Source organism: Cervus elaphus, chromosome 22 (assembly GCF_910594005.1).
Source record: "Cervus elaphus chromosome 22, mCerEla1.1, whole genome shotgun sequence".
Classification (NCBI taxonomy): Eukaryota; Metazoa; Chordata; class Mammalia; order Artiodactyla; family Cervidae; genus Cervus; species Cervus elaphus.
Window position 1 is genome coordinate 16,783,336 of NC_057836.1, and position 20,934 is coordinate 16,804,269.

A 20,934-nucleotide genomic window follows, 5' to 3' on the forward strand; every position below is an offset into this window, starting at 1 on the left:
AGATCAAAACAAATTCAATTAATCAAGTTAAGGAGGAAAAAAGGGAATTTTATTCCACCCACACTGAGGCTAATAACCTTGGAAGCAGATATTTGGAAAAACTCTGGGTAATTTTCATGTTAGAAGATGAAGGCATAGTCATATACAGTTTTGAGACAAAGGATCATATATCAGAATGATATACTGATATTTTACATGAAGTTCACCAAGGATATATATGTCAGTTAAGCATCAAGTCACCATGACCCCCAGTAGAGCTGGGAAAGAATGCTGTTCTTTTAGCAAGTTACAATGCTATTATCAGAAGAAAAAAATAATTCATCTTCAAGGCCAAGCAGGCACTCCCATACTTGAGAAGTCCTGGTTACTCTGCAATACAGATGCATACTGCATATTAGGAGGAGGACCAAACAAACATACAGAGAAAATTTTATTTAACGTTTTTTGTCCTGCCTTAAAAGTTAAATTTTATTTTGTCAGGCATTTAGTAGTTTCCGACATTTCTGCTATCATGAAAAAAGTTGCTCTTAACTTTTCTGTATTTAAATGTAAGAACCATTCATGATTATTTCTCTTAACAATATTTTCTGGCTGGAATTGCTGTTTTATAGGCTATGAATATCTTTAAGGCTTTTGGTACATAGAGATTAAGTGCCTTTTGAAATGTTTGCACTGAATTTTATTTCCACTAGTGCTGTGTGAGACTATTAGATTCCACTTATCCTCACTAACATTTGCTTTTTACCAAGTTTTAAAATCTTACCCAGTTTCATAGGCAAAAACTAGTGTGTATTCACTAATTTAATGTTTCATGTACTCCTTCATTGTTTGCTCACAACATTTGTGATTTTTAGGTTGTGATGTTTGTCATTTTGTCATGATTTATATGGGAGCTCTTTACACTATGACTGTGACTACTACGTTACCAGGTACCTATATGAACTTGAGTGCACAACAGTCCTACTAGGCAGGATATATTTATCTCAAAAAATATTTCAGGAAACTGAGGCAAGGAAAAGTTAAATCACTTGTCTAAATAATACAGGTAAGATGTGAGTAAGTAGTACAGGTAAGATTAGAACGCAAGCTTCCAGGTGGCACTAGTGGTAATGAAGCCACCTGCCAATATGGGAGACGTAAGGGACACAGGTTCGATCCCTGGGCCAGGAAGATCCCCTGGAGAAGGAAATGACAACCCACTCCAGTATTCTTGCCTGGTGAATCCTGTGTACAGAGGATTCTGGAGGGCTGCAGTCCATGGGGTCACAAAGAGTCAGACATGACTGAGTAGGCATCTTGGATACCTTGTTTCTCTTAATGACATCCTTAATTCCTGTAGGTTTTTTTTTTTTTTTTTTTACTCCTTTTCATTCTTTTTGCTCCTCTGATTGCATAATTTCAACTGATCTTTCTTTTAACCCATTGATTCTTCTGCTTGGTCAAGTCTGTTTTTTTAAAAAAACCTTTTATTTTATATTGTAGTATAGGCATCTGGCCCCATTATTGCTTGGCAAATAGAGAGGGAAAAGGTGGAAGTAGTGACAGATTTCCTCTTCTTGGGCTCCAAAATCACCGAGGATGGTGGCTGCAGCCATGAAATCAGAAGACAACTGATTCTTGGCAGGAAAGCGATGACAAACCTAGACTGTGTTGAAAAGCAGAGACACTACTCTACCGACAAAGATCCATATAGTCAAGGTTATGGTCTTCCCAGTGTCACGAATGGTTGTGAGAGCTGGACCATAAAGAAGCCAAAATGCCAAGGAATTGATGCTTTCAAACTGTGGTTCTGAAGAAGACTCTTGAAAGTCCTTTGGACAGCAAGGAGATCAAACCAGTCAACCTCAAGGGAGATCGACCCTGAATATTCACTGGAAGGACTGATGCTAAAGCTGAAGCTCCAGGATTTTGGTCATCTGATGTGAACAAACAACTCATTGGAAAGGTCCCTGATGCTGGGAAAGATTGAGGGCAGAAGGAGAAGAGGGCATCAGAGGATGAGATGACTGGACTGCATCACTAATGCAATGAACACGAACTAGGTCAAACTCTGGGAGACCATGAGGGACAGGGTGCTGTAGTCCATGGGGTCGCAAAGAATTGGACATGACTGGGTGACTGAACTGTTGCCCTAATGGTCCTGGAGTGAGTGATGAAAATGAAGGCAGAACATGAAATCTGGTGCAATGGGTCAGGGGGCCTGCAGCCTCTGTTGGACTAAGGCGCAGTGTCCACTCTGAATTCAGCTTTTATTCCTAATTGCAGACTCAGTTCAGTTCAGTTCAGTCGCTCAGTCATGTCTGACTCTTTGTGACCCCATGGACTGCAGCACGACAGGCCTCCCTGTCCGTCACCAACTCCTGGAGTTTACTCAAACTCATGTCCATTGAGTCAGTGATGCCATCTAACCACCTCATCTTCTGTCATCCCCTTCTCCTCCCACCTTCAATCTTTCCCAGCATCAAGGTCTTTTCAAATGAGTCAGTTTTTTGCATCAATTGGCCAAAGTATTGGAGTTGCAGCTTCAGCATCAGTCCTTCCAATGAATATTCAGGACTGGTTTGCTTTAGGATGGACTGATTTTATCTCCTTGCAGTCCAAGGGACTCTCAAGAGTCTTCTCCAACATCACAGCTCAAAATCATCAATTCTTTGTTCTGGGGTCCTTTAATGGACCGGAACCTGGTAGTCCAGAGTCGATGATATGAAAGTAAAAGAGAGAAAGAAGCTGATATTCCCTGGTTTACGCAGAAAACCAATAAAGCCCTTGACACAGGGCTTGCATCGCTCATGAAGGCACCAGGTGCCCTCTTGAGGGGGTGAAGGCACAGAGCGCCTTCTTGAGAGGGTCTTAGAAGCCTGAGAGAGAGAGAGAGAGAGAGAGAGAGAGAGAGAGAGAGAGAGACAGAGAGACAGAGAGACAGAGAGACAGAGAGAGAGACAGAGAGAGACAGAGAGACAGAGAGACAGAGAAACAAAAAAGACACGGGGACCCAAGCTCTGATGGAGCAAAGGTGCTTTAATAATTTTTCTGTGAGTATATATAGGCTGTGGTACAAGAAATTTTTTCCAACAATGACAAAGATCAGAAAACAAAATATATAGCAACTGTTACCAAGGGAACAAGGGATATTAATGGTCACAAGGTTAGGAGACAATCCATATCTCAAGAAAGGGGAGCGAGACTAAGCAGTTTTGTCGTAAAGAGAATGTTTACTAAAGGAGATCCAAGCTTGTCTCACATAATGACCTCAGTTCCTGGGAGAAGTGTGCTGCTCTGCTTGAAAAGGATCAAAGGGCTCATGAGAGACAGCACGTAGGAATCCTCCTGTTAAACACTCCCTGACATCTTCAGTGCTCAGTTTTATTTATAGTCCAACTCTCACATCCATACATGACTACTGGAAAAACCATAGCTTTGACTAGACGGACCTTTGTTGGTAAAGTAATGTTTCTGCTTTTAATATGCTGTCTAGGTTGGTCATAACTTTTCTTCCAGGGAGCAAGCTTTAATTTCATGGCTGGAGTCACCATCTGCAGTGATTTTGGAGCCCCCCAAAATAAAGTCTGTCACTGTTTCCCCATCTATTTGCCGCGAAGTGATGGGACCAGATGCCATGATCTTAATTTTCTGAATGCTGAGTTTTAAGCCAACTTTTTCACTCTCTTTCATTTTCATCAAGAGGCTCTTTAGTTCTTCTTTGCTTTCTGCCTTAAGGGTGGTGTCATCTGTGTATCTGAGGTTATTGATATTTCTCCCAGAATCTTGATTTTGGCTTGTGCTTTGTCCAGTCCAGCATTTCTCATGATGTATTCTGCATATAAGTTAAATAAGCAGGGTGATAATATACAGCCTTGACATACTCCTTTCCTTATTTGGAACCAGTCTGTTGTTCCATGTCCAGTTCTAACTGTTGCTTCCTGACCTGCATGCAGATTTCTCAAGAGGCAGGTCAGGTGGTCTGGTATTCCCATTTCTTTCAGAATTTTCCACAGTTTGTTGTGGTCCACACAGTCAGAGCCTTTGGCATAGTCAATAAAGCAGATGTTTTTCTGGAGCTAACTTTTTCGATCGTCCAACGGATGTTGGCAATTTGATCTCTGGTTCCTCTGCCTTTTCTAAATCCAGCTTGAACATCTGGAAGTTCACGGTTCACTTACTGTTGAAGCCTGGCTCGGAGAATTTGAGCATTACTTTACTAGCACATGAGTGAGTGAGTGAAGTCGCTCAGTCGTGTCCGACTCTTTGTGACACCATGGACTGTAGCCTACAAGGCTTCTCTGTCTATGGAATTTTTTAGGCAAGAGTACTGGAGTGGGTTGCCATTTCCTTCTCCAGGGGATCTTCCCAACCCAGGGATCGAACCCAGGTCTCCTGCATTGCAGGCAGACGTTTTACCATCTGAGCCATCAGGGAGGCATGTAAGATGAGTGGAATTGTGCAGTAGTTTGAGTATTCTTTGGCATTGCCTTTCTTTGGGATTGGAATGAAAACTGACCCTTTCCAGTCCTGTGACCACTGCTGAGTTTTCCAAATTTGCTGGCATATTGAGTACAGCACTTTCACAGCATCATCTTTTAGGATTTGAAATAGCTCAGCTGAAATTCCATCACCTCCACTAGCTTTGTTTGTAGTGATGCTTCCTAAGGCCCATTTGACTTCACATTCCAGGATGTCTGGCTCTAGGTTGGTGATCACACCACTGTGACTGGCTCATGAAGATCTTTGTTGTATATTTCTTCTGTGTATTCTTCCCACCTCTTCTTAATATCTTCTGCTTCTGTTAGGTCCATACTATTTCTGTCCTTTATTGTGCCCATCTTTGCCTTTTTTGATCTTATTTTTCCCAAGACTCTACACTGACATAGTCTGGATCTCCTTGTTTTTACTCCAGACTGTTCCCTTTTGGGCTAGTCTCAGGAACAATCAGCAAGTGTGTAGGCAGCATTCATGCCTGATGCTGACCTGCTGTTCCAAGGTCCATGCTTTCATGATCCCAGTCATACTCACTTCTGGGTCTGGCCTTGGGGTTTGTAACAGGGAGATTATTCTTAAGAAAAACACAGTTTCTTAATATCTGCTGTTTTTCCAGGTGCAATTTCTGTGAAATTTCTCAAGGCTGTGAAAGTACATTATTAGGAATTCCCACTACACTGAACAATGAACATAGCCAATTAACAATGTTATGATAGTTTCAGGTGAACAGCAAGGAAACTCAGCCACACAGATCCATGTATCCATTCTCTCCTAAACTACCCTCCCATCCAGGCTGCCACATAACACTCAGTAGAGTTCCCTGTGCTGTATAGTAGGTCCTTGTTGATTATCCACTTTAAATATAGCAGTGTGTAGGAACTGATCCCAAACTCCCTAAGTCTCCCTTCACCCTATTATTTCCCCTTAACAAACACGAGTTCAGTTCTCTAGATCTGTGAGTCTGTTTCTGTTTTGTAAATAAGTCCACTTTTTCGTTTCTTTTCAGATTCATATATAAGGGATGTCATATGATATTTCTACTTCTCTGATGGTCAAGACTGTTTTTGAGGCTCTGTATTGAATTCTTCAGTTCACTAATTATATTATTCAGCTCCAGAATTTCTGGTTAGTTTTTCTTTCTTTCTTTTCTTTTTTATGTTTTCTATTTCTTTGAGTCTCAGTGAATTTACATATTCCCTTCAGAGCTGGCCCAATTTTCCCTTCCTTCTTTATCAGATCTTTAATGCTTTTAAGATAATTTTAGTAAATTAATTATACTTTTTCAACAGAGGAAATAGCCTCAATAAGCAAGCCTACCATTACTGAGAAAATCTAAAGCTTTTCACAGTAATGAAATCATCTCCTTGTTTGTGTCATGAACTAGATAAAAACTACATGTAGGCAAGGACATTGTCTTATTATATTCTGTGTTTACAGTACTTAAAAAGACCTGGACCTCTCCAGGTCTACGGACTGAACTGTATCGTTCCATAATTAATATGTTGAATCCTAGGCCCTAGTTAGACTCCACTGGAAATGGGGTGTTTAGGAAGTAACTGAGGTTTAATAGGCTTCCCTGGTGGCTCAGTGATAAAGAATCCTCTTGCCAATGCAGGAGAGGTGAGTTTGATCCTTGGGTTGGGAAGATGCCCTGGAGAAGGAAATGGCTATCCACTCCAGTATTCTTGCCTGGGAAATTCCATGGTCAGAGGAGCCTGGCAGGCTATAGTCCATGAGGTTGCAAGAGTTGGACATGACTTAGTGACTAAACCACCACCAATGTTAAATAAGATATAAGGATGTGGCCCTAATCTAATAGGTGACATTATAAGAAGAAGAAGAAGAGGTAGATCTCCCTCCCTCTTTTGCAGATCTCTCTCCCTTTCTCCCTGTGTACCTGTCCTGAGGAAAGACCAGGTGAGCACACAGTGAGGGAGCCATGGCCTACAAGCCAAGAGCAGAAGTCTCGTAATGAACACAGCCTTGCCAGCACCTTGATCTTGACTTACCAGCCTCCAGAACTGTGATAAGATAAATACATTTCTGTTGTTTAACCAGTCAGGCTGTGATATCTTGTTGTGGCCACCTGCCTGAGCCAACTACACACCACGATCTTCTCCAGTTCAGCATTTCCCAGATGTTCCCTCTGGGATGCACCACTTCTGTTTCCAGAGTGAGAGCACGTGGGGTGGGTCATAGACCTGAGCAGTGTGAATCGTATGCCAGGGACCACTTCTCCTTAGACTATAAGAAAGATTCTCATTTTCTGACCCGAGTTAAAAGCCAATGGAGCTTATTCATGGAAACTCACTGCTCAGTTCCCAACAGGAAGGCAAGAGCCTGGGACATGGGGTGAGACCTGATGTGACAGAGAGAAATGGTTTGGGTCCCAGTTCCAGGTGGGACCAGGCAGCAGACCTGTTCACACAGAAAGAAGTCTCATCTGGGTGAAGCAGTGAGGGCTCGTGTATAACCCCCCAGCTTATTGATCCCTGTCTGCTGACTCTGGAGGGAAGCCATGCATTAGTTATATGTCGTTGAGCAACAAATTAGTTCTGAACTTGCCAGCTTAAGTGAGCAAACACCTAGTATCTCACACTTTCGTGGGCCAGGAATTGACATGTCCTATCTGGGTTCTCTGACTCATGATATCTTGCAAGGATGCAATCATCTGAAAGTTCAACTAGGGTTTGTTATCACTCAAATGTACTCACTTGGATGTTGGCAGCATCCAGACCTTGGTGGACTGTTGAACTGAGAGACTCAGTCCCTTGCTGGCTGTTGGCTTGGGGCCTGCCTCCTTTCCTTGTCACAAGGGTCTCTCAATAAGTAGTTCACATGTGGCAGTTGGCATATTCAGAGCAAGAGAGAGAGCAAGATAGGTCACCAAAGGAAAAACCAGAGTCATCTTGAAGCATAATCTCTTCAGTGACATCTCATCATTTTTGCCATATTCTATTTGTTATGTGCATGTTACTATGTACATTCCAGTGTGGGGATTACACAAAGATGTGAATACCAGGCAACAGGAATAACTGGGACACTTTAGAGCCTGTTACCCAGCCCTCTGTTCCTAGGCTGCATGAGATGCTCCTTATGGACAGGGAAGGAGAGGGAGGATTCCTCCCCAGATCCTGGGCCATGAGTTGTAACTGAGATGGGGAAGCTCAGCCTTTGTAGCCTTGAGCACATCTATACGGAGGGCAGCATCCAGAGTCTCTGAAGGCCTCTCCTCGGTGATGTCCCTGGAGCTGGTTCTGCAGGCTCATGGGAAATACCTGGTGCCTCCTTTCCTGCTCTAGGTTCAGTGATGGCACATTGGGAGCTTTGAGTTGGCCATTGTAGGAATATTTATACCACAGAAGTCAAGAAATGCTATTCACAAGGATATTCTTTTTCAGAGGTCAGAGTATTCATTTTTTTTTTTTTTAATCACTTGCCAGTATACTACTGCGTGGTATCCTAAAATCTCTCTTGTGTCCTGTGTCTGTGTCTCTTACAGCTGTGAATCTGAGGCTGATGAATGGAGGTCACCGCTGTGAGGGGAGAGTGGAAGTGAAACAACAAGGAAAATGGGGCACGGTGCATGATTACAAGTGGAGCTTAGAAGAGGCAGCTGTCGTGTGCAGACAGCTGGGGTGTGGAGCTGCTATTGATGCTCCCCAAAGATCTTATTTTGGACCAGCAGCTGGCCCCATTTGGTTTTCTTATATTTCCTGCAGAGGGACAGAGTCAGCTCTGAGGCAGTGTAGGTATCCTAAAGTGAAAGACTATCGTCCTCAGGGTTATTCCCATGACTATGATGCTGGAGCAGTCTGCTCAGGTAAGTCCTGTCTGATATAGGATGGAATAACCAGAAAGGTTCATCATGGTAGCTTGTTGTATTCTTTCATGGGATGGTCAGACGAGTGCAGCTCTATGAGGGGATATATGAGAGGTTCAGGTAAGGAGAGATGTGAGTTTATTACACTCACAGGTCCTAGAGAGACAGAGTATCAGCAGGTGGGTATTTGGGGGAGGTGCCAATAGAACCCGCTGATCCAAGCAGTGGTGCCCCCAAAATGGAGTGTGAGGACCCACGGACAAGTGACAATACATATAAATGGGTCTTGTTTTTGTTTTCATCCAGCCAGTCTATGTATTTTGGTTGGAGTACTGAGTCAGTTTACATTTAAGGTAATTATAGATATGTGTGTTCTTACTGACATTCTGTTAATTGCTTTGTGTTTTTTTGGTAGGTCTTTTTTTCTTCCCTTCCTCTTTGATTCTCTTCTCTTATGATTTGATGGCTATCTTTAATACTGTGTTTGGATTTCTTTTCTTTTTTGTGTGAATATATAGAGTTTTGTTTTGTGGTTTCCATGAGGTTTTGATATGCAGTCTATTGTAGGTTGCTGGTCTCTTAGTTTCCAATGCATTTCCAATAGTCTGCATTTTAACTCTCCTCCTGATTGCTAGTTTTGGTATCGTATTTGTGTGTGAATGTTTTCCTACCTTTACTGTATGTTTGCCTTTACTGGTATGCTTTCTCATTCATAATTTTCTCTTTTCTTCTATGGCTTTATTTTCTTCCTAGAGAAGTTCCTTTAGCATTTGTTGTAAGCTGGTTTAGTGGTGTTGGATTCTTTTAGCTTTTTCTTGTCTGTAAAACTTTTGATTTCTCCATAGAAACTGAACAAGAGCCTTGCTGGGTAGAGGATTTTTGATGGTAGGTTTCCCCCTTTTATCAGTTTAAATATATCATGCCACTCTCTTTTGACCTGCAAAGTATCTGCTGAAAAATTGGCTGATAAACTTATGAGGATTCCTTGTAAGTTATTTGTTGCTTTTAATAGTTTCTCTTTGTCTTTAACTTTTGTCAGTTTGTCAGTTTGATTAATGTGTGTCTTGATATGTGCCTTCTTGGGTTTATACTGGACTTCAGTGGCTATTTCCCTTCCCATATTAGGGAAATTTTCAGCTATTATCTCTTCAAATATTTTCTCAGGCCTCTTCTCCTTCAAGGGCCCCTAAAATGTGCATGTTTGTGCATTTAACGTTGTCCCAGAAGTTTCTTAATGTTGTCCCAAAGATTGTCCTCACATTTTTACATTCTTTTTTCTGTCCTACAACAGTGATATTCACCATTCTTTCTTCTAGCTCACTTATCTGTTTTTCTGCCTCATTTATTCTGCTATTGGTTCCTTCTAGTATATTTTTCATTTCTTTTACTGTATTCTTCAACTCTGTTCTGTATATCTTCTAGCTCTCTGTTAAACATTTCTTATACAATCTCATTCCATGCCTCCATTCTTTTTCTGAAATCTTGGATCATCTTTACTATCATTATTCTACATTCTTTCTCAGGCATATTGCCTATTTCAACTTCACTTAGTTGTTCTTCTGGGATTTTATCTTGTTTTTCTTTTTCTGGAATATATTCTTCTGCTATCTCATTTTGTCTAACTTTCTGTGTTTATGGTCGTTCTTCCACAGGCTGGAGGATTGTCCTTCTTCTTCCTTTTGGTGTCTGCCCCCTGGTGGGTGAGACTCATCTAGAGGCTTGTGCAGGCTTCCTGGTGGGAGTGACTGGTGTCTGATGACTGGTGGATGGAGCTAGTTCTTGATCTTCTGTGTGCGGGGCCCTGTCAAAAGATGTGTGTAGAGGCAGCTGTGAGCTCAGGAAGAGTTTCAGTTCAGTTCAGTCACTCAGTCATGTCAGACTCTTTGTGACCTCATGGACTGCAGCATGACAGGCCTCCCCGTCCATCACCAACTCCTGGAGTTTACTCAAACTCATGTCTATTGAGTCAGTGATGCCATCCAACCATCTCATCCTCTGTCGTCCCCTTCTCCTCCTGCCTTCAATCTTTCCCATCATCAGGGTCTTTTCAAATGAGTCAGCTCTTTGCATCATGTGGCCAAAGTATTGAAGTTTTAGCTTCAACTCTACACCTAAAGCAACTAGAGAAGGAAGAAATGAAGAACCCCAGGGTTAGTAGAAGGAAAGGAATCTTAAAAATTAGGGCAGAAATAAATGCAAAAGAAACAAAAGAGACCATAGCAAAAATCAACAAAGCTAAAGCTGGTTTTTTGAAAAGGTAAATAAAATTGACAAACCGTTAGCCAGATTCATCAAGAAACAAAGGTAGAAGAACCAAATCAACAAAATTAGAAATGAAAATGGAGAGATCACAACAGACAACACTGAAATACAAAGGATCATAAGAGACATCAGTCTTTCCAATGAATATTCAGGACTGATTTCCTTTAGGATGGACTGATTTTATCTCCTTGCAGTCCAAGGGACTCTCAAGAGTCTTCTGTAACACCACAGCTCAAAAGCATCAATCCTTTGGTGCTCAGCTTTCTTTACAGTCCAACTCTCACATCCATACATGACTACTGGAAAAACCATAGCCTTGACTAGATAGATCTTTGTTGGCAAAGTAATGTCTCTGCTTTTTAATATGCTGTCTAGGTTGGTCATAATTTTTCTTCCAAGGAGTAAGCGTTTTTTAATTTCATGGCTGCAGTTACCATCTGCAGTGATTTTGGAGCCCCCCCCAAAATAAAGCCTGTCACTGTTTCCACTGTTTCCCCATCTATTTGCCATGAAGTAATGGGACCCAGATGCCATGATCTTAGTTTTCTGAATGTTGAGTTTTAAACCAACTTTTTCACTTTCCTCTTTCACTTTTATCAAGAGGTTCTTTAGTTCTTCTTCACTTTCTGCCATAAGGGTGGTGTCATGTGCATATCTGAGGTTACTGATTCCAGCACGAGCTGGAATCAAGATTGCTGGGAGAAATATCAATAACCGCAGGAAGAGTTTAGACTGCCTATCCGCTAATGGGCAGGGCTGTGTTCCTGCCCTGTGGGTTGTTTGACCTTAGGCATCCCAGCACTGGAATCTGCAGGCTGTTGGGTGGGGCCAGGTCTTGGTTTCAAAATGTCAGCATTCAGGGGAGCTCACACCATTGAGTACTCCCTGATACCTCTGCCACCAATGTCCTTGTCCCTGCAGTGAGCCACAGCTGCCCCCACCTCCCCAGAAGACTTTATAAGACAAGAAGGTAGGTCTGGTCTTCGCTTCTGTGAAGTCATGACTTTTTCTCTGGGCCCCAGTGGGCTTTCCTGGTAGCTCAGCTGGTAAAGAATCTGCCTACAATGCAGGAGATCCTGGTTCAATTCCTGGGTTGGGAAGATCTTCTGGAGAAGGTATAGGTTACCCACTGCAGTATTCTTGGGCTTTCCTGGTGGCTCAGACAGCAAAGAACCTGCCTGCAGTGCAGGAGACCTGGGTTCAGTCCCCGGGTTGAAAAGATCCCCTGGAGCAGGGAAAGGTTATCCACTCCAGTATTCTGGCCTGGAGAGTTCCATGGACAGAGGAGCCTGACAGGCTATAGTTCATGGGGTCACAAAGGGTTGGACATGACTGAGCAACTTTCACTTCACTTCACTTCCCTTGTTCCTGTGGAGTTCCTATGATCAAGCCCCTTGGCCTTCAAAATCAAGTGCTCTCAGGGCTGCTCTTCCTTATGCCAGACCCCCAAGGTGGGGGAGCTTGACCTCAGTTTCAGAAACATTCTGTCGGGGGCGGGGGGGTCTGTCACATAATTATTTTCCAGTTTGTGGATCACTCACCTGGTGGGTATGAGATTTGATTATATTGTAAATTCACCCCTCCTACCATCTTATTGTGGCTTCTTCATTGTCTTTGGATGTAGAGTATCTTTTTTGATAGTTTTCATGCTTTTTTAACTGCTGTTCAGCACTTAGTTGTGATTTTGGTGCTTTTGTGAGAGGAGGTGAGCTCAGGTCCTTGTACTCTTCCATCCTGCACATTTTACCTTAAATGATAAGTGAAAACTGAAAATCACTCAGTCATGTCCAACTCTTTGTGACCCCATGGACTATACAGTCCATGGAATTCTCCAGGCCAGAATACTAGAGTGGGTTAGCCTTTCCGTTCTCCAGGGGATCTTCCCAACCCAGTGAACAAACCCAGGTCTCCCACATAGCAGGTGGATTCTTTACAATTCTAACAAGGGAAGCCTAAGAATACTGTAGTGGGTAGCCTATCCTTTTTCCAGCACATCTTCCCAACTCAGGAATTGAATCAGGGTCTTCTGTATTGCATTCTTTACCAACTGAACTATCAGGGGAGCCCTTAAAATAATAGCTTGTCACTTAACAAATACTGAAACAAATTAATAAATCTTATAAAATGTTGTGGCTATTTTTGCCTTAAATATTCTATTATTTCAAAAATGTGCAATAGTTTTTGTATTTACCTACAGAATTATTGTTTAGAGCAGTCTTCATAGCTTTGGGCATTTTCCTTTAGCTTGAATACCTTACTGTAACATTTTTTGTGTAGTGATGGTCTGGTGGTCTCAAATTCTATCATCTTTTTAATATGAAAACATTTTAACTGTTAATAATTTTTAAAAATATTTTCACTGGTGACTGAATTCTAGTTTAGAAAATTTCGCCACACTACCTTAAAGATGCTTTTACATTGGCCTGTGGCTAGGACTTCCCTGGTGGCTCAGACGGTAAAGTGTCTGTCTACAATGCAGGAGACCTGGGTTCGGTCCCTGGGTCGGCAAGATTCCCTGGAGAATGAAATGGCAACCCACTCCAGTATTTTTGCCTAGAAAATCCCATGGATGGAGGAAGTTGGTGCAGGCTACTGTCCATGGGGTCACAAAGAGTTGGGCACAACTGAGCAACTTTCCTTTCCCTTTATGGTTAGCATTGCCTCTAATAAATAGCCAGTAGTACTTATTTTTGTACCTCTTTACATAACATGTCAATATTTCATGGGTGCTTCTAGGATTTTTTTTTGAGGGGGTGGGGTTATCACTGGTTTTCCACAATTATATTTTCAAATGTCTGAGGTAGTTTTCCTTATTTTTATCTTTTAAAGTTTGTTTAGCTTTTTGGTTTGGTTTATAGCTTTCATTAAATTTGGAAAAATTTCATCCATTATTTACAACTAGTTTTCTACTCATCCCTTATTCTGAGTCTCCAAATACACATATTTTTGCATGGTTTATTCTTGTACCAAGTGCCAGAGTTTCCATTCATGCTTTGTTTTCTGCCTTTTTTCCTCTCTGCTTCAGTTTGAATAGTCTCTCTTGATATGTGCTTAATTTCCCCACCCCCTTTTTTTGTTCTGCCGTATCTAATTTCTTTTTATGTTAATCCAGATAATTTTTCATTACATATATTGATTTTTCAGTTTTAGAAACTCCATTTGGTTCTTTTTAGTCTCTGCTTTATTTTTTTTTTTTTTTGCTACATAAAAAGCATATTTATGTTAGTGTCTTAAAATATTAGCAGTCAGTTAAATAATTTCTGTAATTCTTGGATCTATTTATAGTGACTGCTCTTTTAAAATTTTGCTATGAGTTATATTTTTCTTTTTCAGAAAGTCTTGTAGCTTTTGGATTGGAAGTTGGGCATTGCTAGGCAGTCATTTAACAGAAAGAATTCTAGCAATAAATAATCAGAAAAGAGTCTGATAGCAGGGAATTGCACTTGATGAATCAAGCAGTGTTTTCCATTGCATTACATTGAATTCTTTTCAAAATATGTTCCTTGGGTGGCAAAGTGATAAATTTTTATTTTAGTTTCTCTTCTTTAGCTTCAAAACTTCTTGTTATCCCACTTTTAATTGCCACATATCCAAATTACACTCCACTTCTACAGCAGTTGCTTTCCTTTTTCCATTTTGTTTGCCATCGATCCATATTTTTAAAAATTGTGTTTGCTTCTCTGAAGTGGGAGAAATGAGAAAGGATGGAACAGTTAGGTGGCATATAAGAGGAGCAGAGTGCAACAAAATATGCTAATTACTAATTTGACAATTATTTTCTCCAAATACTTGTGCATTTTTATACAGATTGAGGCTTTTGAAACTCAGAACTCTACAAATTAAGCCTTACTTGATTTCTGCTTCCTTCTTCTTACTCCCTTCTCCCTCTTTTTTGGCAGCATGCCACCTTCTTTCAAATTATAAAACATATAGGAAAGAAATTAATGAAGATATAGATAAGTGAAAAAGTATCTTGTGTTCAGGGATTGGAAGAATCAATATTGTTAAAATGTCTATACCACTCAAAGTGATTTACAGGTTTTATGCAATCCCTGTCAAAAACCTAATGGCATTCATTATAGATATAAAAAGTACAATCCTAAAATACAATCTGAAATATGTATATTGTTTACTTTCAATCTATTCATGATTTTTTTGTTTTCTTATCACTATTGACTTTTAGTTTCATTCCATTGTGTTCAGAAAAGATACTTGGAATGATTCAAATTTTCTTGAATTTGTTAAGACTTGTCTGCAGCCTAAATACAAGTTTTTTTTTTTAATCACAATAACACACTCATTGTAGAAAATGTGTAATCTACACAAAAGTATAAAGAAGAAAAAAATCACCCATGATACCACTGTTCACAGATAACCATGGTTATTATTTTTACATTTGCTTTCCATCTCTTTCCATGCATTTCCCTTTATGTGGGTAAACTGTACTGTTTGCACAGATATATTCTGTTTTCTTGTACCTTAGATATTACTACTGCTATCTTCTATATTACTACTACTACTACACCCATGATACCACCAAAGACTTGTATTTATCCTTTATATTTATACATATATAAAGACATGTATATATCCATGGAATATAAAATATTCCATGTGTGCTTGAGAAGAATGCATATTGATTTTCTGTTTGAATGATCAATTAATTATAGAGAGTGGGATATTGAAGTTTTCTACTGTTAATGTATCGCTTCTACTTCTCCCTTAAAAGCTGTCCATGCTGTCTTGTATACTGAAATGCTATAATGTTCCGTGCATATATGTAATTGCTATATCTTTCAGTTGAACTGTCTCTTGTGACAGTTTTTGACTTAAAGTCTCTTTTGCCTGACTTTGATCTCTTTTGGCTATTATTTGCATGGCATCTCTTTCTCCACCTGTTCACTTTCAGCCTACCTGAGTCATGAAATCTAAAGTGAGTCTCTTATATGCAGTATGTAGTTGGATCTTACTTTTAATCTATTTAGATTATCTATATATTTGATTGGAAAGTGTAATATACTTACATTTATAATCATATTGAAAGGTAAGGACTTACATTGCCATTTTATTCATTGTTGTATAGTTTCTTGCTCCTGCTTTCTTCTGTGTTGTATTTGTGGCTTGATGATTTCTTATAGTGGTATGCTCTGATTAATTTCTCTTTTTCTGTGTGTATGTACTATACTTTTTATTGTAGTTACCATGGAACTTATATCAAACATTTTATAACTATAACAGTTTACAGCAGAAGTTAAGTACTGTTATGAAAACAACTTAATTTCAATAGCATGCAGAAACTGCATTTCACTCCTCCCCTACACTTGAAGTGATTGATGTCAGATTTTGCTTGTTTCTATAATGTGTTTCCAACAGCAGCTTTCTGTAATTATAGTTAGTCTTATGATGGTCTTTTGATTTATATTTATATATAATGTTAAAAGCAAGTTATGTACCACTATTACGGTATTACAATATTCTGTTTTTCTCTCTGGATTTACCAGTAAGGTTTACACTTTCTTATGTGAAGATACTTTTGTATCATTGTTTTGTTTATTCATTTAAACTTGAAGAACTACTTTTAGCACTTTGGTAATGTAGTGATGATGAAATCCCTCAGATTATGCTTGTATATATATATACATATATATGTGTGTGTGTGTATATATATATATATGTATATATATACATATATATATGCTTAAAGCATCACTATGAACAAAGCTAGTGGAGGTGATGGAATTCCAGTTGAGCTATTTCAAATCCTGAAAGATGATGCAGTGAAAGTGCTGTACTCAATATGCCAGCAAATTTGGAAAACTCAGCAGTGGCCACAGGACTGGAAAAGGTCAGTTTTCATTCCAATTCCAAAGAAAGACAATGCCAAAGAATGCTCAAACTACCACACAATTGCACTCATCTCACACACTAGCAAAGTAATGCTCAAAATTCTCCAAGCCAGGCTTCAGCAATGCATGAACCATGAACTTTCAGAAGTTCAAGCTGGTTTTAGAAAAGGCAGAGGGACCAGAGATCAAATTGCCAACATCCAATGGATCATCGAAAAAGCAAGAGAGTTCCGGAAAAACATCTATTTTTGCTTTATTAACTATGCCAAAGCCTTTGACTGTGTGGATCACAACAAACTGTGGAAAATTCAAGAGATGGGAATACCAGACCACCTGACCTGCCTCTTGAGAAACCTATATGAAGGTCAGGAAGCAACAGTCAGAACTGAACGTGGAACAACAGACTGATTCCAAATAGGAAAAGGAGTATGTCAAGGCTGTATATTGTCACCCTGCCTATTTAACTTATATGCAGATTACATCATGAGAAATGCTGGGCTGGAAGAAGCACAAGCTGGAATCAAGATTGCTGGGAGAAATATCAGTAACCTCAGATATGCAGATGACACCACCCTTATGGCAGAAAGTGAAGAGGAAATAAAAGGCCTTTTGATGAAAGTGAAAGAGGAGAGTGAAAAAGTTGGCTTAAAGCTCAACATTCAGAAAACTAAGATCATGGCATCTCGTTCCATCACTTCATGGCTAATGAAGGGGAAACAGTGGAAACAGTGTCAGACTTTACTTTTTTGGGCTCCAAAATCACTGCAGATGGTGATTGCAGCCATGAAATTAAAAGACACGTAGTCCCTGGGGGAAAAGTTATGACCAACCTAGATAGCATATTAAAAAGCAGAGATATTTGCCAACAAAGGTCCGTCTAGTCAAGGCTATGGTTTTTCCAGTGGTCATGTATGGATGTGAGAGCTGGACTGTGAAGAAAGCTGAGTGCTAAAGAATTAATGCTTTTGAACTGTGGTGTTGGAGAAGATTCTTGAGAGTCCCTTGGACTGCAAGGAGATCCAACCAGTCCATCCTGAAGGAGATCAGTCCTGGGTGTTCATCAGAAGGACTGATGCTGAGGCTGAAACTCCAATACTTTGGCCACCTCATGTGAAGAGCTGACTCATTAGAAAAGACCATGATGCTGGGAGGGATTGAGAGCAGGAGGAGAAGGGGACAACAGAGGATGAGATGGTTGGATGGCATCACTGACTCGATGCACATGAGTTTGGGTGAATTCCAGGAGCTGGTGATCGACAGGGAGGCCTGGTGTGCTGTGATTCATGGTGTCCCAAAGAGTCGGACTTGACTGAGCGACTGAACTGAAATGATGTATGTGTATATATATACATATATATATATCATATATATATATATATACATATATATATATATGCTTCCCTGGTGGCTCAAATGGTAAAAAATCTGCCTTCAGTGCAGGAGACCCAGGTTTGATCCCTGGGTTGGGAGGACCCCCTGGAAAAGGGATTGTCTACCCACTCTAGTATTCTTGCCTACAGAATTCCGTGGACAGAGGAGCCTGGTGGGCTACAGTCCATGAGCTCACAAAGAGTTGGACATGACTGAACAACTAACACACACACACACACACACACACACACAAATGTATAAGTAGTATGTATACAGTATATAGCATATACACACACACACACATGTATTACATAACATATATAATATGCATTTGTTGTTTTGTGGTGGTGGTGGTTGGGATTGAACCTGTATCTCCTGCATTGGCAGGCTGATTCTTTACCACTACATGGGAAACCCTTTTGTGTGTGTATATATATATAAAACCTCCATTTTTGAAGGACGGTTTAGCTGGGTAAAGTTTTGATGTTCGGGTTGGCAGGGTTTTTTTTTCTTGTAGTTTTGATGTATCATTCTGCTCTCTTGGCCTTCAAAGTTTCTAGTTTTAAAGGTTTTTTTTCTTTAAGTACAGTGAACAGAATACATAGCACGATGGGATACCACAATATATATATAATATATATATATATATATATATATTTGAGGATCCCAGTAGGAAAAAAGAAAGTGACAAGTCACTGTTTTTTTCTGTTTTCAAAAATTTTTCTTTGTCTTTAAATTTTGGTAATTTAATCATAATGTGTCTTGGTGTGGATTTCTTTGGGTTCCACCTATTTGGGAACGCATGGGCCTCATGAGTCAAGATGTCCATTTCTCTCCCTAGATTTGGGAATTTCTCAGTTATTATTCCTTTGAATATACTTTCTGCTCCTTTCTTTTTCCTACTGGGATCCTCAAATACATACATATATATATATATATATATATAGTGATATCCCATATGTGCTATGTATTCAGTTCACTGTACTTTCTTTTTGTTTTTCGCTTTATTTTTTTTCTTAGTTTTTTCCCAATTATTTTTATTAGTTGGAGGCTAATTACTTTACAATATTGTAGTGGTTTTTGCCATACATTGACATGAATCAGCCATGGATTTACATGTGTTCTCCATCCTGAACCCCCCTCCCACCTCCCTCCCCATCCCATCCCTCTGGGTCATCTCAGTGCACCAGCCCCGAGTACTTGTCTCATGCATCCAACCTGGACTGGTCATCTGTTTCACACTTGATAATATATATGTTTCGATGCTGTTCTCTCAGATCATCCCACCCTCACCTCTCCCATAGAGTCCAAAAGTCTTTTCTATGCATCTGTGTCTCTTTTTCTGTCTTGCATATAGGGTTATCGTTACCATCTTTCTAATCTTTTTGTTTTTCTAACTTGATAATATCAAATGGAATGTCTTCAAGTTTACTGGTTCTTTGATTTCCATGATAGAGTTTACTTGATGCTTTCCTTTGGATTTTTAACTCAATTATTGAATCCTTGAGCTCCAGAATTTCTGTTAGTTCTTTTTCTTTTTTTTTATGTTTTCTAGTTCTTTATGAAGCTCCTCATTTTCTCATTTTTATAGTTTTGTCTATAATTGTTCATGTATACTTGTGTTTATTTGTCTCTCTGCATTCTCTTGTAGGTCATTGAGCTTCAAAACAATGAATTTGAATTTTGTATCAAGCAGTTCATAGATCTCTGTTTTCTTAGGATCAGTTTTGTTGCTGGGGGTACCTTGTTTCTGTGAGAGAATGAGAGCAGGGGAATCTCCTTTTCTGTCATCTTGGTGTCAAATATGAATACAGAATAAGCACAATAACAGATTTAAAATCAGTTGAATATCACCCCTTAGCATTTTCCATGATTCCTGTCTCAGAAGAAAAATCTGTAACAGGAACTGTTTGTCAAACTCATAGTCCTGAAACTTCCAATCAGAACTCACTCTCTCCCAAGTTCATTGAAAAATCCTGGGGTTTCAAGAGAGATGGTTAGGACCACACCACCTCTTCTATGACTCTCTGAGCTTTCTCAACTCATGTTCTTTCCCACTGAAGTCACCTGAGAAATTCCTGAAATTTTTGCCATTAAAAATTATCAGAAAAATATAATACAAAAACAAAAAAAGTGGATTATTTACAATGTCTATATTTCTTCTCTCAGACAACCTCTCTACAGGGTGGCATGCACTCGTGGATCCTGCTTCATGACTTGCCTTACCTAAGTCACTTGAAGACTAGCTCCTGGGAGAGAAAACTATTCAAAATAGTAGCCTCACAAGTCTCAGGAAAGTTTTTTAACTGTGTCTGGATGACATATCTCTACTGATATAGTCCATGTCTCTCTGAGGTGGTTCTGTTCTTCATATCTCTGCATTCATGTTTGAGTGCCAACACATTATGCAGTTTCCTTGGGCTCTGTAGTCCTGGGCTCCTAAATGTGAAATTCACTTCTCCAATCAATGATAAATTACATGTTCCTGGTATTCAGCCATTTCTGATGATATGTCTTGGGCTCTGTAGTTTTCAGGCCTGTAGATAGGGAATTCATATTTCTAAACAATCTCAGAGTATCCATTGTTGGGATACAGTCATCCCAAACTGACCCTGCAAATTCTTCTGAATTTCTCTTCAGATTCTTGTTCATGAAAAGGCAATTCTGATACCAACTATCAGATTCTCTCTCCATGTCCACCCCTGGAAAAGAAAAGCATTCACATCATTGCCTGTGATGTGCTGTTTTCATTTCTTAAGTCAGGATCAAGAACACTCATTGGGTTTGCTTCTTTGTTTCTCTTAGGATTTATGCGTCTGACTGACGGAGATGGACCCTGCTCAGGGCGAGTAGAAGTTCATTCTGGAGAAGACTGGACCCCAGTGTCTGATGGAAACTTTACATTCCCCACCGCCCAGGTCATCTGTGCAGAGCTGGGATGTGGCAAGGTTGTGTCTGTCCTGGGACACGTGCCCTTCAGAGAGTCAGATGGCCGGGTCTGGGCTGAAGAGTTCAGGTGTAAAGGGGAGGAGCCTGAGCTCTGGTTCTGCCCCAGAGTGCCCTGTCCAGGGGGCACCTGTCACCACAGTGGAGCTGTTCAGGTTGTCTGTTCAGGTGAGATGTAGGAAGGTTTATAACCTCTCTGCTTACCTTGTT

The 20,934-nt window shown here is 40.1% G+C and overlaps 1 protein-coding gene across 1 annotated transcript in view; it reads left to right on the top strand.

The window, feature by feature from the left end:
* LOC122679938 overlaps positions 1 to 20,934 on the top strand; it is a 120,400-nt gene that overhangs the window by 70,856 nt on the left and 28,610 nt on the right. Inside the window, 2 exon segments of the mRNA XM_043880796.1 lie at positions 7,979 to 8,299; positions 20,584 to 20,892. Coding sequence (XP_043736731.1) covers positions 7,979 to 8,299; positions 20,584 to 20,892 — 630 coding nt within the window.